Here is a 17,799-nt window from a genome sequence, read left to right on the forward strand (position 1 = left end):
CAAGGCAGCAGGAGATCAGTTAGGAAGCCCTTGCAGGAGGACCAGTGTAAGGCAATGGAGCTGGTGAAACATGGCCAAATCCTGGCCATGGCGGGTCTCATCGATGGTGGGGAGATGGGAAATTGTCCGTGGGAGGACCTAGACCACGCTGTTTCAGCCTGATTCCCATCACCCAAGGCCAGCGCCCTCAGCATGAAAGACAGACAAGAGAGGGCGAGGACCCCAGCCTCTCCTTTCTGTCCTCAAGCTGCCACCCAGTCCCAGAACACTTCAGGATGCCTGAATTCTGGGTTCCTCACTCATTATTCCTTGCTCACAGCAGGACCCTAGGGACCATCCCACCAATTACTGCCAAGAGGGCAGGATCCTTGTGGGCTTTGGTGGTTGGACACTCAAAAGTTTTCCCAAATTTTCCCGGCTCCAAGGCCAGCTGTATCCACACTGATATTTGCCAGCATCCCGAATCAAGCCTTCCTCTCCATGAGGTGCTCAAACCTCTCCTCTCTCTCATTCTCTCTCTCTCTCTCTCTCTCTCTCTCTCTCTCTCTCTCTCTCTCTCTCTCTCTCTCTCTCTCTCATTCTCTCTCTCGCTCTCTCATTCTCTCTCCATTCTCTCTCTCTCTCTCTCTCATTCTCTCTTATTCTCTCTCTCGCTCTCTCTCTCTTATTCTCTCTCATTCTCTCTCTCTCTCTCATTCTCTCTCTCTCTTATTCTCTCTCATTCTCTCTCTCGCTCTCTCTCTCTCTCTCTCTCTCTCTCTCTCTCTCTCTCTCTGCCTGGTATTGCAGAAGAGTAGCCCTGACTAAAGCACTGGGGCTTTGTGAGGTCTTTGACAGGAGGAGACAAGGTGAGCCATTAACTGCCTGACTTATCTGCCCCCAAACCTCCCTGCCTCCTCTTCCTGTCCCCACCAGATGTGGGAGGGGGCAGGACTTCTGCGGCTTCCTCCTCGGGCCCAGCTCTCACAAAGGCTCGGTGAGGTTTCTGCACCTCTGCACAGTGCTCCTCTCACCAGCTACAGCACTTGCCTTCCAATGCTGATCTTGTCCTCACACAGGTGGGCCGTTACTGTCTACCTTTCCTTAATTACCCAGGGAGCTGGGTTTTTGCTAGAGAGGACACTGTATTCACAAAAGAGGTCCTGGCTGAGGTCAGACTGCATGACCTGACTTCTTACCAGCTATGCTACCTTGCACAGTTCACATCACCTCTCTGGAAAATGGGGGTAATGTTAGATTGTACTGCACAGGCTTGTTGGGGGCATTCAGTGAATTAATACTTTAAAAGCGCTTATCACAGGGCCTGGAATACACTTAGTAGTCAGTGACTTTATTACATTTTCACATGGTTTTAATTGAAGGAGTCTGAGATTTGGGAGTCCTGGATTCAAGTCCTGACTAGAATGGCCCTGTGTCTGTGGACAGTTTATTTCACCTCTCTGAGCCTAGTTACCTCATCTATAAAGTGGAGGTAATGACACCTCAGAGGAGTGCTGTGGGAATTAAGATAACATTTGTATGAACCTGAGAAGCACCAGCCCTAGGCTGCAGCCCTTATCCTCATGATATGAGATGGCAGCTAGAGCTCCAGCCATCACATCCAGATTCCCAGTGACAAGATGCAGGGACAAAGAAGAACAGATAAAAGGTACATGTCACCTGTCTTTGAAGGCAGGATCCCATAAGCCATTACAGACCGTTGCAGCTTGCACCTCACTGGCCACACCCAGCTGTGGCAAGAGGTTGGGAAGTCTGCGTTCTGTGGCTCAGGGACAAGCAGGAAGCTCTCCCACACATGTTCAGCTGTGTGTTTCTCCTTGGCAAGGCCCTCCAGCAGAAATGCTGCCCCCTCCCTATTGTTGGGCTGTAGTCCCAGCACCATAAGGCCCTGTGAGGACCCAGGTTGCCAAGAAGCTCAGGCAGGTGCCACAAGGCCTGAACAGATTTTAGTATTGAGTCTAGCCCATGCCAGGGACCCTGCCAGTCCTGAGGTTCCGCTGCCTGCAGGGCTCTTAAGCTGACGCAAGTGTGGGCCGTAAGCTCCGTCACTTGTCACAGCCTGGATCAGGCCAAATCTGTTGAGCCCTGTGAGCAGGGGGCCTGAACTCTAGAGGCTAGGGAATCCCTCTGTAAGTCCAGGCTCTCCCCGTCAAGGCTCAGCTGTGTGCCCCGGGGCCAGTAAAGCAGATCTGGATCAATCAGGTGAGATGTCAGCGTTCTCAAGGACCTGGCAAGGGCCAGGCACACTGCAGAGAGCCCTCTGTCAAGCCAGGAATCATCCTGTAACTTACCTGTTTCGAAAACTGGGCGTTCCATATTCCAGTTAGCTTAATGGAGGCAATTCTTCCTCTTCTACATGAGAACAGCCCGGAGTAGCATCTTGCTGAGTTCAGAGGGACTTCTCATCTTCCCTGTGCCCCTGAAAAGTTGGCCCTAAGTGAAGTGGGGGGCTACTCTAAAATGCTGGAGGAGCTCAGTACTTAAAGATGTCCCACTGTGAGTCCTCCTGGTAAGTGGATAGCCAATCTTTCACTTTCCAAGGTCAGCAGCCTGGGTGTTTCTATAGGAGGTTTGTTGAAAGTGCTCAGGACCCCCAAACTCCTTGTTATTCCACCCAAGGCCTTCTCCTGTGCTCTGGCCCTCCCTCTACTCTGGCCTTCCTTGCCTCTTCCTCCTCTCCCATTATCTTCCTCACATGTGGGTGTGAGCTGGCACCCTGTGTCAGGGCACTGTGCTGGGGCATTGTATACAAAATCAGTGCATGCAACCCTCCTGGCAACCCTATGAGGTGGGTGGGGACCTCTGCACGATTGTTACACAGCTGTGTAGTGATGTGGGACCCAGGACAGCATAGCATAGCCCATAGTAAGTAGTATTATACCAGGGGCCGCGAAGTAATGACTTACGGGCCACATCTGACCTGTGGCCTATGTTGTATGGCCTTGCGAGCTTAGAATGATTTTTAAAGGGATATAACGAAGAAGAAGAATATGCAACAGAAACCAGATGAGGCCCTCAAACCTAAAATATTTACTATCTGCCTTTATAGATAATTTTGGCAAGCCCTGGTATATAGTAATGGTGAGCTTAGTACAGATTCTGCAGCCATACTACCTCAGTTCTACGCCTCAGTCTCATCATCTATAAAATGAGAATAATGTATTGGGTTGTCAGAAAAGTCATGACGCATGTTTGCAACAGATGGCACTAGTTCATTTTTGGAAATACTAGGGTCATTCACATCTATGTTATTGCTATCATTTGACAGCTGACAGTTCTAGCTTCATTCTAAAAAAAATTGAGCGATTTGGTTGAGTTTTGGAGATTTTACAACAAATTGAAGATGGAAGACCAAACTGTGCATTTTTGCCATATTTTACTGTTTTACTTCCATAAAGGGAAGAATGCACGTCAAGCTTGTGAAAAGTTGCATAATATTTACGGTGACAGTGCTCTACAAGAATGTCAGTGCCAACAACAGTTCCTGAAATTCCATGCTGGTGATTTTGATCTCAATGACGCTCCTCGGTCAGGGACGCCCACCGAGGTTGATGACGACAAAATAAAGGCATTGATCGAGTCAAACCCATGTTACATGACACGAGAAATTGCAGAAATATTGAACATCCACATTCAAGCATTCACGACGACCTGAAGAAGCTGGGATACATAAGCTAGCTCCATATTTGGGTTCCGCATGAACTCAAAGACGTTCATTTGATGATGCGTATAAACATCTGCAATATGCTCATTAAACGTGAGGAAAACAATCCTTGTTTGAAGCGACTGATAACTGGTGATGAGAAGTGGATTGTTTACAACAGTGTGGTGCACAAATGACCTTGGTCCCGATGTGATGATTCACCTCAAATGACATCGAAAGCAGACATTCATCAGAGGAAGGTTATGCTCTCAGTGTGGTGGGATTTTAAAGGTGTTGTGTTTTTCGAGCTCCTACCAAGGGACCAAACAATCAGTTCGAATGTGTACTGTCGGCAATTGAACAGTTTGAACGAATCCATCATCCAGAAACATCTAGAGCTTGTTAATTGTAAAGGAGTTGTGTTCCATCACGACAACACGAGACCACACACAAGTTTGATCACCCGTCAAAAATTATTGGAGCTTGAGGGCCGGCCGAGTGGCTCAGTTGGTTAATAGCTCACTCAAGAGTGTGAGCTCTGAGCAACAGGGTCACTGGTTTGATTCACGGCCCGAGCTGAGCTGCCACTGAGCTGCCAACAGGTGGCAGGATGGCTCAGCTAAAAAAAAAAAAAAAATTATTGGAGCTTGGATGGGATGTGTTGCCACACCCACCATACTCGCCTGACCTTGCACCGTCAGACTTCCACTTGTTTCGCTCCCTTCAAAACTCCTTGCGTGGTATAACGTTCAATTCAGATGAGGCTGTAAATCAGCACCTTGTTCAGTTTTTTGCAAATAAAGACAGGTCCTTCTATGATCGAGGAATTATGAAGCTCACTGAAAGATGGCAAAAGGTTATCGAACAAAACGGGCAATATATCATTGATTGATCTTTGTTCTTTATATAAATAAATGACCTTTGAAAAACAGACAAAATGCATCATGACTTTTACGACAACCCAATAGAAAACATGGCTGTCTCACAGAGTTGTTAGACTTAAATGAGATAAAGACTATAAAGCACCCAACATTGAGTGAGCTTCTTTGGAAGTATTGGGGGAAGATATTTCTGGGCCTGTGCCAGGCCTCTCGACCCAGTGGGCATGAAAGCCTTGGCTCAAGATCTTGGCTACCCCGGCCCGGAGCGTGGCTTCCTCAGAGCGTGTTTCCTTTGGCAGGAGGAGAGGGACCTGCCAGCTGCCCATGGTACTGCATCCTGCTGGTAGGTCAGCTCTGCCTTCCTCCCACCTCCATTCCTGCTGACTGTCAGCTGGTGCTACTCACCAGGGCTGGGCACAAAGCCCACACCAGGTGCCGAGCTGGGTCTGAAGGTACCAAGCCCCTTCTATTCTCCTACCTCGTATGTCAGATCAACCTGGCTGACACTCCGGCTTCACTGTGGGAGCTGCGGCCTGGGGCGCATCCTCTCTGTGTGCGTTTCCTCACTCAGGGGCCAAACAGGCAGACATCTGTGATCCCCACACCCGAGCTTTTGGCCTTTGAGTGCCTTCTCGCTAGGGAAAAGGAAGCGGAAGGGGACTCCTGGGCCAGCCAGCCTCCCTCTGCTGAAAGAGTGGTCTGTACAACAGATTGTCAGTGAAATGTAAGTTCTTGAGTGAAATGTGAAGATTAAAAAATTCAAATCATTGAAAAATCAGAAAGGACATTTTCTGATCCGGATAGGGGTAGGTTTTCAATTCTTATAAGCAATGGAAGAAATGATAAAAGATCAATAAATTTTACTACATAGAACTATAAAACTCATGGTTTGCATCAAAAGACCCAAAACAAAATTTTAAAGTCAAACTGAGAAAATAGATTTGTGCCAGATATGACAGAGAATGAATTAATATTCTTACAATAAAAATATTTAAAACAACAAGGCTCTTAATCAATAACAACAATAACAAATATTTATATAGTACTACATGCCAGGCACCATTCTAAGTATTTTATATATACTTACTCATTTTATGCTTGTGAACAAGTTTATGATAAAGGTACTATTATTATCCCCATTTAAAAGATGAAGGAACTGAGGTACAAAGAGGCTAAGTAACCTGCCAAAAGTAGCTCAGCTAATAAATGGAGGAGCTGGGATTTGAACTCAGGCCATCTGGCTCTTGGGTCTGAGCACTTAAACTCGTCTATACTAAATAGGAAAAAGACATGAGGTAGACAATACACAAAAGAAGAAATACAAATACCTGAGAAAGATAAGAATTAGTTTTCAATTTCAGTGGTAATCACAAAAGTACAAATTAAAAGAATGAGATACCATTTTTGTCTTCAAATTAGGAAAGATTCTTAAATGTTGTAATAACAAATAAAAACAGGCAATGCTGGAGTGAGATTCCCACAGATTGCTTAGGTATATCAGATGGCCTTTCTGAAAAGTATTCTGGCAGTATTCAAAATAGTACTTAGGAATATAAAAAATGTCCATACCCTTTGACTAGGAATTCCCATTTTAAGAATCTAATTTGAGAAAATAATTAGAGAGATAAACAAAGATTCATATATAAAGGCATTCACAGGAATGTTTTACAAAATAATGAAAAATTAGAAACAACCTACTGATCTGACAGTAGAAAACAGGTTAAGGGAATTGTTTAATCTCCATAATGGACAATTAGGCAGTCATTTAAAATAAATCTGTACAACAAAAGACACCATAAACCAAGTGAAGAGACACCACAGACTTCTGGGAGAAGACACTTGCAGTGCATTTCACAACAATGAATTACATACACGAAAGACACACAAAGAAAACTTACAAATCAATAAGAAAAAGGCAAACAACCGAAGAGCAAAGCAGGCAAAGAATGTATATAAGAAATTCATAGAAGAGGCAGCTTAGAGCTCATGAACATAAAGCTCGTAAACTATTCACTAGGAGTCAGGAAAATGCTCATACATTAAATGTACTTATCAGACTAGCAAGAGTGTAAAAGCAAAGAGAGAGGGAAACAAATTCATATCCATTGCTGATGGGACTGTACATGACTGCAGCCATTGTGGAGAGCTGCTTGGCCCTACCTAGTAAAGTTAAATGGAATTCCACTCCACTTACACTTCTTGGGATTAACCCTGCACAAACACCAATTTGTACAAGGAGACGTGTTTAAGGATGTTCATTGCAGTGCTGTTTAAAATAGCAATGATATTAGTATTATTGTTGTACTATAATATTATATAGTATATGGTCTAATAAAATAGCAACATTTATCATTAAAGAACTGGAAATGGATAAGGGAAGGGAAATGGATAAGTAAACTATGACTTATACATAATGGGATACTATATACAGTTAAAATGAACTAGATCTGTAGCTATCAGCTCAGATACATTTCAAAACCAATGCTGTGTAAAGAGCAAGTCATAAAAACGATACATATTTGAATATTATTTATGTAAATCTTTAAAACAAACTAAAAATATTACATTGTACTTAAGGATATATATGTAGAAAAATTAAATTAAGCATACAAATAATGCATGCCAACTTGATTGATTTATTTCTTTAAAGGGAAGTGTTGACACAAATATAGCAAAATGTTAACTTATGTCATAAATCTGGATGGGGATATTGTGTCTTTCTGTTAAATTATTTTTTGTATCTTTCTACATATTGAGCTATTTCAAAATTTCAAACAAATTATTTTTAATTTACTTTAGAACAATTTGCAATTCCATGGATAAACATTTGTGTTATATAATGTTGAGGGATAAAAGCAGGACAAAATACACACACATATTTACAAATTTCACAAGTTAATATTTGAAAGAGATACCTAAAATATTCATAGTAGTGGGCAAGATTCTGGAGGGTTTTTTTTACACTCATTCATATTTTCCATTCCCCCCCCCCTTTTTTTTTTCCATGGAGATGTACTACTTTTATATCCAGAAACAACTACAGAAAAGTGTGAGTGAGTTTAGATCATACATAGGAAAGGATCCAAAACCTAGGGTGGGGTTCCATGGTAGGACGGGGGAGCATCACAGGCTGTCAGAGACACCTGTGCTTGCTTGAACGCTGGCTCTGATGTTTTCTTGCCGTGTATGGCTCTGAGTTCATTCAATCTCTTATCCAGTCAACAAACCCTTACTGAGCACCACCTGGGTACCAGGCATTGTGCTGGAGATACGGCAGTGAGCAGAACATGTGCGTTCCTTTGCTCACTGTAGAGCGGACGGTCTAATGAGGGGATAGTAAACGCATCACCACACAAGTCGCATTTTTATCGCCTACAAGGGGCAGGTGCAAGGGCAAGAACAAGAATCTAAGTTGGATTGGGTGGCTGGGGAACCTGGCCTCTGAGCCACGTTTCAACTGGATCTAAAGGATGAGGAGTTCTGGAGCCCAGTAAAGCAAGGACTTCTAGAGAAAGGAAGGCCCCACAGGGCACAGTAAAGGAACTGAAAAGAGGCCGGGCTCTGGAATGCAGTGGGGTGGGGGTAGAGCTGTGCAAGGGGAGGCCAAGATGGTAGTCACGGGCCAAGGAAAAGCCTTTAAAGGTGGTGGGGCGTCATTATAATGTTTAAGCAGGATAGTGACGTGATTAGAGTTGCAGTCCCAGAGATCTCTTTAATGCTCTTTTTAGGTCGGAGTGGATGGTGAGCAGCCCCATTAGTTAGCTGGCTGTTGGCATGGCCCAGACAAGGGTAAATGGAGTCGGGACCAGGTGATGGCAGAGGAGATGGAGAGAGGTGGAAGGATTTGAGATTTTTTTTTTCTTAATAGGCAAATCAGAATGATTAGTGGTTGCCAGGGTCTGAGGTGGAGAGAATGGGGAGTGGATATGGAGTTTCTTTTGGGGATGACAAAAATGTTCTGGAATTAGATACTTGTGGTGGCTGCACAGTTGATTTGAGATATTTTTGGAGACAGAGTTGGCAGGTCTTAGATCATGTGTTGGGGGGTGACACTGAGGGAAGGGCCAAGGGGGAAAGCCAAGTTTGGGGCAGGAGCAGGTGTGGGTTAGAGGGAGTGGCAAACGCTGAAACAAGAGCAGACTCAGGAGGACAGAGGTGGAAGCAGGGACAGTGAGCATGCCACCAAGTGTTGCTCAACTTTGGTTTCTTCATGTGCAGGCTGGGGTTTATGATGATACCTGCATGTCCAGGGTGGGCGTTTCAGTCCCCTTATCCAAAACCCAAAGCGCTTCTACAGCAGTCTTCCCTCTTCTTCGCAGGTGGGACGTGTTACTCCTGGGGCTGGAACGAACATGGCATGTGCGGGGATGGCACTGAAACCAACGTCTGGGCCCCGACGCCCGTGCAGGCTCTGCAGTCGTCATCAGGATTCCTCGTGGGCTGTGGGGCTGGCCACTCCCTGGCCTTCTGCCACCTGCCAGCCCTTCCTACACTGCGCCAGTGTCCCAAGGTCACTGGCCCTTCCCCAGATGCCACTGAGGACCCCAAATCTCAGGATGCCATGGACAAAGAAACTGGAAAGAAAGACAACCAGAAACCTCTACCCAAAGCCAATCTGACAGGTGCAGAAATGGGGGGCTTGTGACAGACACCATTTAATAAAGTGGTTTTTTCCCATTCAGAGTGTTCCCAGAGAATTGCTTTGTCAGGTTGTGGGGTTGGCCTGAGAAGGGCTCAGGAGGCCCTACGGTTGGGCTGACCACAGACTGGAATGATGGGAGGCTGCCTGCCCGGTGTCAGGAGCTCAGGGAGACAGACATTCCTTCTGTCTAGCAAATGAGAATGAGGGTTAGGTCCTCACCAAGGGACGCGGAAAGCAGCAGGAAGGCCCAGGCTGTCCCTGCCTGGTGGGGACGGAAAACCCAGCTCTAACCCCAATGGCGGTTGTGGTCCAGCAGCCTTTGATTCAGCAAGACGAAGGGTTCTTAGACCATGCTTAGAGCGGCCACATGCCTCTCTTGGGGTCTTTATTCTCGGGGCCCAGAGCATGTGGCTTGCTGGTTCAAGGATATCCAGGTGTCAAGGTAGCTGGATACCTGGACAAGTAGGAGTTCTTGTCTTGGTGACTAGGACCGAGGGAGAAGGCTCTGGATGGGGGGTGGGGGAGGGGTTGGAAGGAGGTGGGGATGAGTAAGTGGAAGAAGAGACAAGGCTCCTAGAAAGAGCCAGCAGAGGTGGCCCCTGGGACCACGGAATCCAGAATCTGAACTCCCCGTTCTGAAACTCCTAGAAGATTGATGTCTTCACCTGAGCGAGGCAGGACTCGAGCTAGTCTGTGTGATGATAATTGCTAAACTGTGTAGTTTCAGGTGAGGGAGAGGCCCCCGCACGGAAAGGGGAATCTGCAGGGACAGCAATGTCAAGACTTCTGCCGCCAGGCCCTAACCTCTGCAGTAGGAGGGCCTTCAGGCAAAATGGGGACCAGGCCAGACCCTGAGCCCCTGGCTTCCCTGGGTAGCAGCTATGGCTTGCGGGGACATTGCACCCTTCCACTGTGCTGACAGCAGGCTTTGGTTAGAAGGTTCAAAAAGCAGCTTTCCCTGGGGGACTATGTGGCAGTTGTCACCAGCTAGCCAACCAGGTCTATGGCCCATCCCACACTGCCTTGCCTTTGTGACTCGGGAGCAGCTTTGGGTCTGTGACGGCTAGGCTCCAATGGCTTTAGGAAATAACAGAGTCCCAGCACTTTAAAGCTGGAAGACTCATAATGACCTTCTAGCCTAGTGGCCTCCGAGTGCTTGTGTTAGAGCCCTAAACATCTCCTGAGAACTCAGTGGCCACCTGGTGGGCTGTGGGTAAAGGAAGACCAAGTAGACAGAGGTCTGGGTCCCCACCCTCCATCCGATTCACAGCAGCTTCATTTTAATCCATATTATGTATTTGACTTCATATAAGATTTCACTTGACAAGGAGTCCTTGAGAAAGGTTTAAAACCACTGATCTTATCCAATATTTCCATTGCTCATGGGGGAAAACAGAGGCCTAAAAAGGGGACGGTACCATCTCAAGACCATACACCTCACTCCTCACCCTGGGTCCTAACGGGGAGGTGACCCATCCAGGGCCTTGAGCCAGACAAGGGGTAGCCTTAGGACCAGGAGTGGGTTCAGCTCAAGACAGTGGGAAGGAGGACAATCTTAAGCTCCCTAAGCTTGAACCTAGAGACTACCCATAGCCATCAGCTGACCTTGACCACCGATGCACGGAGTCCTTCCTGCTCCTAATATTGTACCCTAGAAACATTGCTGCCCTGCCAGCAAAGCCCTTGGTTCCCCTGCCTCCCAGAACCAGTGAGGCCAGTGCACCCCAAGCACTGCTGCAGTGCGAGGAAGCATATCTCTGCACTCTGTGCTGGCCTTGCCAAGGTGACCAAGCCCTCAGAGATGTCCCATACTGGAGCAAGCCCACCATTACTGGCCACCACCTACCGGCTGAGTGCTCTGCATCAGACACATAGGCCAGAGAGCAGTCCCAATGGGACAGAGCTCAGGCCCATACCTCCTAGACGGGGTTTCCATTCACCAGGAACCAACACCCCCTCTCCCAGCGTGGCAGTGCAGAGTTCCCTCCTAAATTACCTCTTTCGGCGCCTGCTGGAAGAAACCCGAATCCCAAGTCCTCTGCTTCTGAACCCCAGTGCCTCTTCTGAGGCCTTGTGGGCATAAGCCTGAGCCCCTCACTCAGAACCTGAGTCGACCCTTCTTGGAAGCATGCAGAGCACAGATAACTCACACGTGAAGAGTGAGTGGCTCTCGGCACTAGAAGACACCACAGACTGTCCCGTCACCTTGGGCTCCTCCATTTTGCGCTTTCTCCAAGTTAGTTCACCAGCTGGATCTCATGAGTGCCTGAAAGCTCCAGGGGGGTGAGGGGGTGTTGACAGTGTCTCCCAGATTCTTTTCTGGACCCTTTAATCCCTATTTATCTTTTTCAGACTTGTAGATGTCTTAGCCCATCATTCCTAATAGACCCTGAGCTCTTCAAGAGTAAGGGGCCAGGTCTTGGTCAGTTCTGGAAACCCCTCACTAAGGATAGGTCCCGGTACAGAGGAAGTGCCCAATAAATGTTAATGAGTGAACTGGTCACTATGTCCTTACAGTCACCATGGGATGGGGAGGTTAAATGAGCGGTGCTATGATCCCTCGTCTCCACCCATCCTCTGCTTGTAGCTCTTACAAATGTTTGATAACCATGCTGTGGATAGCACAACCACCCCACGGTCACGTAATGCCGCTGTCATCCACCTGGTTAGCTAATGAACCACGGGAGCCAACTTGAGAAACCACCCATTCATTTTTTAAAATTACCTTTTTTCTGCTAGACTAAGTAAATTGGCACTCATACGCCTCTTGGCACTTGCCTCCATATGAGAAGGAGGGGAGGAAAGTGAAGAGGCGGGTAGGACCCTGTTGTGTGCTCACAGGTTTTAGGCCTGTTGACAGTCCACCATGTACCAGGTGTTAGTAGGCTGTTTACATCCTAAACTATCTTGCACAATCCCCCCAACCCTCGCCAATTGCAGGCACCCCATCTTCCCTTGACACCCTCACCACCTTTGGTCCCAGTGGGCCATCTGACCAAAACTATATGCGACTGGACTTGGGAATGGTGAATCCAGGCCTAGGGCTCAGAGTAAAGCCCTCCACCAGGTCCCCAAATTCCCCCACTTCTGAGGGAAGTGACTTAGTGATAAATTGGGAGTTAGCAAGTTGATTGGGACGTGCAGGAGGTGTTAAAGGGAGGGTGCTCCAGGTCCTAGGGTGCATATGTGTAACTGCATATGTGACTGGAGCACCGAGGGAGGTGAGAGTTGGGAGAGGGGAGGCCTTGATAGCCAATTTAAGGAGATTCAACTTCATTCTTAGGGCAACAGGGTGTTTAGGCAGGAGAGTGAGGTGGTCAGATGTGCGTGTGGACAGCAGAGCAGCGTGTGAAGTGGCCCTTCTGTCAATTCCACCTCCAGCCCCAGGAAGGCCTTGGTACAGCTTAACCTGAGCTCTGGAGTCAGACCACCTGGGTTGAAATCATTCATTGGCTGTGTGGCTTTGGGCCAGTTACTTTTGTACCTCGTTCTCTTGCCTCTATAGTGGGCGTGTTGAATTATTGTGCACTATCATTAGACAACTTTTCTCAGATGCCCCACACATAGCAGATGCTCAGTGCATGTTAATCTGTCCCCATTAGCTATTGTGTCCCTGCAAACCCGTATACCAAATGGCTTTATGGTAAGTCCTCCAGGGTGGAGCCCAGGTAGAGGGCACATTGCTCGCCCTGCAGCAGCTGAGGCTGCTTGGTTTCTACATCCTGACACTTATGAATGGCTGTTCCATACACAGTGTGGACCTGACAGCCCACTGGGGGGAGGCCTTACTGTGCTCACTGCCCCACCGATGCCCACCCTTTGATTCCCGGGCTGCACGGGGCACTGGGAAGTTGAGGCAAATGCTTAGAGGGGATGAGAAAGTTAGATGGGAATTGGGCCCCCCACCTTTCACTCCTCCCCACCCCATCTGATCATTGACTCAAGCCAAGCTGGGAGGCATCAAGGGAATCGAAATTAAGGGGAGGCTGACATCCCTTGTTTGTGGCCTTGGGCAGATCACTCCCCTCTGGGGCCTCCGTTACTCATCTATAAAATGTTCAGAGGTTGACTGCCATGACTATTAGGGGCTTTTCCACCTCAACATTCCTGGATTCCGTAATGGATAGAAAAAAATTGGAGCCCCAATCCCCCACTCTTGCTCCAACCAAAACCAAGTGAACAACCCAAGCTCACTGAGATCCCTAGAAGAGGGCTCCACCCCTTCCAAGACACCTTTGGACTGAGTGAGGGGCATGCAATGAGGTGCTCGGCCAGACTGAGCCCAGCAAGGGTGCAGCTGGGTAAGGCACCCAGACCTGTCAGCTATAACCCTGCCTCTGGCTCCATCAAACTCAAGAAGGGCAACTAGGAGGCAGGTGACCTTGGTCTGCATGGGGGCTGGGAACTCTGACATGGCCAGATGCAAGGAGTCATGGTTATGGCATGACTCATGGAGAAGTTTCCATGGGCCCCTGGTGTCTTAGGTGAGGTCGTTGCACGCCCAGTCCTTCCTGAGAGCTGCTCCCTCCTCCCAGCCAAAAGGATCTGCAGGGGATGTCTAGAGAGCAACTGCTTCCTTAGGGCCTGACCAGAGGCCCAGAACCAAATGGCGACACTGCCTGAGGCAATAAAAACCCAGATCCGTGCTTCATCTCAAAAGTCAGCTTTTTATTATCGAGGGCCGGGGCCCGGGGAGGGGAGGGTGTTGAGCTAAAGCAGCATTGTCTCTTTCCAGGAAATGTTGTGAGCTGCAGTGAAAGCTCGAGATGTTGCATTTTTTTCTTCAAGTATGTGTTTTTCAAAAATATCATCCTTCCCCACCCCCATCACTAATTTTAGAATCAGACCAAAGCCAAGCTACTGTCCTCTGTTTCTTTTGGGAAAATACTATATTTATTCAAGATGCAGAAGTGTGTCTCTGCAAACCTTCGATTGCTTCAGCAAAACAAATCTGCTTTAGACTATACAGAAACCATGATACAAAATTTATTTCATGCTAGAATCGCTTTGCATAACATTGGGCATGCAGTTTTTACTCTGAAGTGCTAAGTTGCATACAATGCCAGGTTGTGCCTTAATCAAAGTGGAAAAGGGCCACCCCTCCCGTGGTCCTGATCTTTTGGTGCTCTAAAGAAACACGTGGAAATCCATATGGTGTGGATTATTTACTCGGAACAATTTGTTACGAAAGTTGGTCACACTGGATTTACACAGCAAAAAGATGATAAAATCAACCTAGACTAGCCACTGTCAGGGGTCTTGGGGTGATGTCCGCTGGGTCACAAGCATGCCAAACAGAGGGGAAAGAAGGCGGCAGTGCGAGTTTCCACAATTCTATTTGGAGCAAAGTTCTGTTTCCGTGTGAGAGATGAATTATGAAGGTGAGGTCAATATGACCGATGACCGACCGACTGCCCTTTTCAGAACCTTTCTTCTCGATCTTGTGTACAAAAAGGGAAGCAGTATGTTCCCCAGGCCCACTCCTCTCCCGCCCCCCACGCTTCTCCCAGAAATGTACAGGTTTCTACCGAACACCCTTACAGTCTGGCTCCAACAACGTGTGTAAAAAGTAAAGAGCTTTGAAAGAAAATAGAGGTCTTTTGCTTTTTTCTCTTTGTTGTTGTTGTTTAGGGTAATCATACAGTTGCAGGGGGTGGGTGGGTTTGGTTTGCTGGGTTTTCTGTTTAACTTCATGCAAGTCATGCTAAGGAAGCCCTCCACCCCCCCCTCCCCGAATAAAATAAAATGTAAAAAAATGAAAAGAAGGAAAAGAAATCCTCTACGGTCAGTTACCATTTGGCCGTAGGAAAAGCTACGTCCGTCCTAGTACAATGCCTGGGCCACTCGGACTCGTCCGGCAAACCTGCGTGGCGTGAATTTACTCTGTCCAAGGGTGAGGAGGGGCTGCAGGTCCACCCAGATGCTTAATAGCCACCAGTGTCCTCGGCCAAGCCGCCTGGTCAAGTCACTCTCACAGCCTCTGTCGGCATATACTTAGCAATGACAGGGCTTTCTTTGCAAAGATCTGTATGTAAAGAATACAATTAACACTTGAGCTTCTCTTCTTGGCTTTCCCATCCCGCTTGGTACTTAGTTTTTAAAGGAGGAGGAGGAAAGACAGAACAGCCGCATGCAGAGGCAGGCAGGTTCTTCTCCAGCTGGCGTGGCCTTCCCATGCAGTGAGCCAGCCTAGCACGCCTCTTTCTCTCCCTCCTGGGGGAACGGGTAGGGTCCCTAACTCTTGACCTACTCTGCACGTGGCTTATGGCCTGGAAATAGCCTGAGAAAAGCAAGTCCTCAGCGGCTGTCATGACTCCATGAGAGCGGGGCCGGGTGGATGTGGGTGGGGGCACTTCACCCTGAGCGCCTCCCAAAAGGACTGTGGCACCCATGCCTCTGTGAGATTTGGGAGTCAGTACCACCTGTGGACAGTGGCTGCTGCTGGGTCCCCTGTCCACTAGGGAGAGGGGCTTCCTCTGTCCCACACTCCCTGGGCTTCTGGAAGCACACCGTAAAGAGACTCATCTGTCTGCTCTTTCAGGCCACACAGATTGAGCCAACATTCAAGACGAAGGAGGCAGGCAGCCCACAAGACCATATCAGGCAGAGCACAGCCATGGGGAACGGTCTACCTGTGTCCCCTCGCTCCCCTGGGCTGCTCCTACTCCTGGCATTCTAGAGCCTCCACCCGGGGAAAAAGCCAGTTGCGAAGGGGAGCATTAGGCCTATCCATGGAAGGCGCCAAGGATGGGGCCTGCCCCCACCAGGTTGGCAGCCCTCCGCCATGCAGCACCATGCGGAAAGCGCTATGTTGCCCTGGGGTCCAAGGGACCTCCAAGCAGGGCAAGGAAGCAGGGACCAGCCTGGATCAGGTGGGCACACGAGCACCAGTGACTGAAAGGACTTCCCCATCTCAGTGTAGGCTGCCTCTCCTCACCTAGGTTGGCCCTTTACTTTGAATTCTGCATTTTCTCCTGTGTATTGTTGAACTACTTCAAATGCTGGAGCAGTTGTGAATGGCCACAGGCTACACCAACTGTTGCTCTCAAAAACCGACTATCGCTGTGTCCCAACCTGCTCACCGTCAGCATGCATCCCAGGTGAGCATGTGAGGCGCTCCCAGGCATGCACAGCTGCCCAGCCAGGCCACTGTGCTGAGGGCAGCTTTCTCCACCTTCTAGACCCAGGCCAATGCCTGGAGCCTTGAACTAGGGGCTCTGCATCCTTGCCCCAAGCCTCTCCCCAGCTCATGCTCAATCAAGCTCCAGTGAAAGCCTTTTCCCCAGGGTGTCAGCCTAAGATAAAGGAGTCCTTGAGCAGAGGCCACTGCGGGGCACAGCCCTCACCAGCCACAAGGGGGCATCGACCACACTGGGGCCTGGCTAATGGGCGCTGGGATGGGATGGAAGGGGCTGCAGAGTCCTGCATAACCACCTTCTCTTGGCCAACTCCCTATCTGCCACTAGCAATGCTGACTGGCGGACACTGGCCTCACCCCCAAGGCCCGAAGCCACGTCTCTCTTCATGCCTCCCCTGCCACTGGTCTGTGGATTCTCTTTAAAGGATGCCCCTTCCAGAACATGGATCTTGGGTGGCTAATCCCACAGGGTCCTGGTCAAGCCAGACCCACCCCATTGCCCTCTTCAACCAAGGGATGGGGAGATCACTTTGCCTCTTGGGTCTGACCTGCCAGTTGCCAGAACAGCCTGGAGCATTCGAGGCTCTTCCTGTATCCCTGGGTATCCCTACGTATCCCCCTGCCTTCGGGTCATGGCCCATAGTCAGCCAGCCTATCCCTAAGGCCCTTCCTATCCCTTAAGTACCAAACCTCAATACCAGCCCACAGCTGCCTAGACCTCAGCTTGTCTCTGCCAGCCTGACATCCCACTTGGGGGAGAGGGACTCACATCTCCAGGGCCTGACCCTGGGGGCTCCTTCCTCTCCCTGCCACCCATCAGTGTGCCTGCCTGCCCCTCAGCGCCCCTCGCCCGCCGCCCCTCCCACCCATCTGCAGGAGCGCCAGGCGGCCCAGCTGATGCAGTGCCCCAGCCTCCTCTACATACCCTTTCTCATTCCTCCACCAGGTGGGCACGCGTACTCCCCGGTTGATAAGAGGAAGCAGGGTCCGTATCTCTCGCGGGTGCCCGAGCGCGTAAAGGGCAGGCCCTCATCGGGAGTGAGGGCCTGGTCTATGTGGGGGCAGTCTTCGTTCGCCAGCGCGGCCTTCGCCACCTCCCCATTCAGTTTGGAATCTTCAAACATATAAGCAGAAGCTATTGAGACACTGAAAACTGTTTAGTGGGGGTGACAGGCCAGAGGTGGGGCATTGGCAAAGGGCAGCCCATCCCTGCAGACAGAAAAGTGAGTGAGCCATGGAGGGAGGCACACAGCTGAGGGTCCCCGGCTCATTCGGGCAGCCTGCGGGCTGTCCACAGTGCTGAGAAGGAGGGGCTCCTGGGTTTGCTCAAAGTTTGCAAAAAGATGAGTTGGTGGGCCCAGCAAGCGTGATGCTGGGGGCCGGACCCAGGGCACAAGGCGGGGCCGATGAGACAGGATGGTGTGGATGCAGACATGGGTAAAGGCCAGACAGGGAGCTCAGGGAGAAAACAGACAGACACGCAGAAACACTCCAG

At 49.1% G+C, this 17,799-nt stretch overlaps 2 protein-coding genes across 2 annotated transcripts in view; one reads left to right on the top strand and one right to left on the bottom strand.

The window, feature by feature from the left end:
• The window catches only part of SERGEF (secretion regulating guanine nucleotide exchange factor), a 209,572-nt gene extending 200,367 nt beyond the window's left edge, over nucleotides 1-9,205 (top strand). The window contains 2 exon segments of the mRNA XM_019652555.1: nucleotides 8,844-9,089; nucleotides 9,092-9,205. Of these exon segments, the coding sequence (XP_019508100.1) occupies nucleotides 8,844-9,089; nucleotides 9,092-9,183 (338 nt within the window). The 3' untranslated portion in view covers nucleotides 9,184-9,205.
• Nucleotides 9,206-13,813: 4,608 nt separating this feature from the next.
• Nucleotides 13,814-17,799, bottom strand: part of KCNC1 (potassium voltage-gated channel subfamily C member 1) — a 45,326-nt gene continuing 41,340 nt past the window's right edge. Inside the window, exons 3-4 of the mRNA XM_019652554.1 lie at nucleotides 17,230-17,418; nucleotides 13,814-15,191 (exon numbers count right to left, since the gene is read on the bottom strand). Coding sequence (XP_019508099.1) covers nucleotides 15,127-15,191; nucleotides 17,230-17,418 — 254 coding nt within the window. The 3' untranslated portion in view covers nucleotides 13,814-15,126. The remainder of the gene's footprint in view (nucleotides 15,192-17,229; nucleotides 17,419-17,799) is intronic.

The sequence above is a fragment of the Hipposideros armiger genome, unplaced genomic scaffold, assembly GCF_001890085.2.
Source record: "Hipposideros armiger isolate ML-2016 unplaced genomic scaffold, ASM189008v1 scaffold_181, whole genome shotgun sequence".
Classification (NCBI taxonomy): domain Eukaryota; kingdom Metazoa; phylum Chordata; class Mammalia; order Chiroptera; family Hipposideridae; genus Hipposideros; species Hipposideros armiger.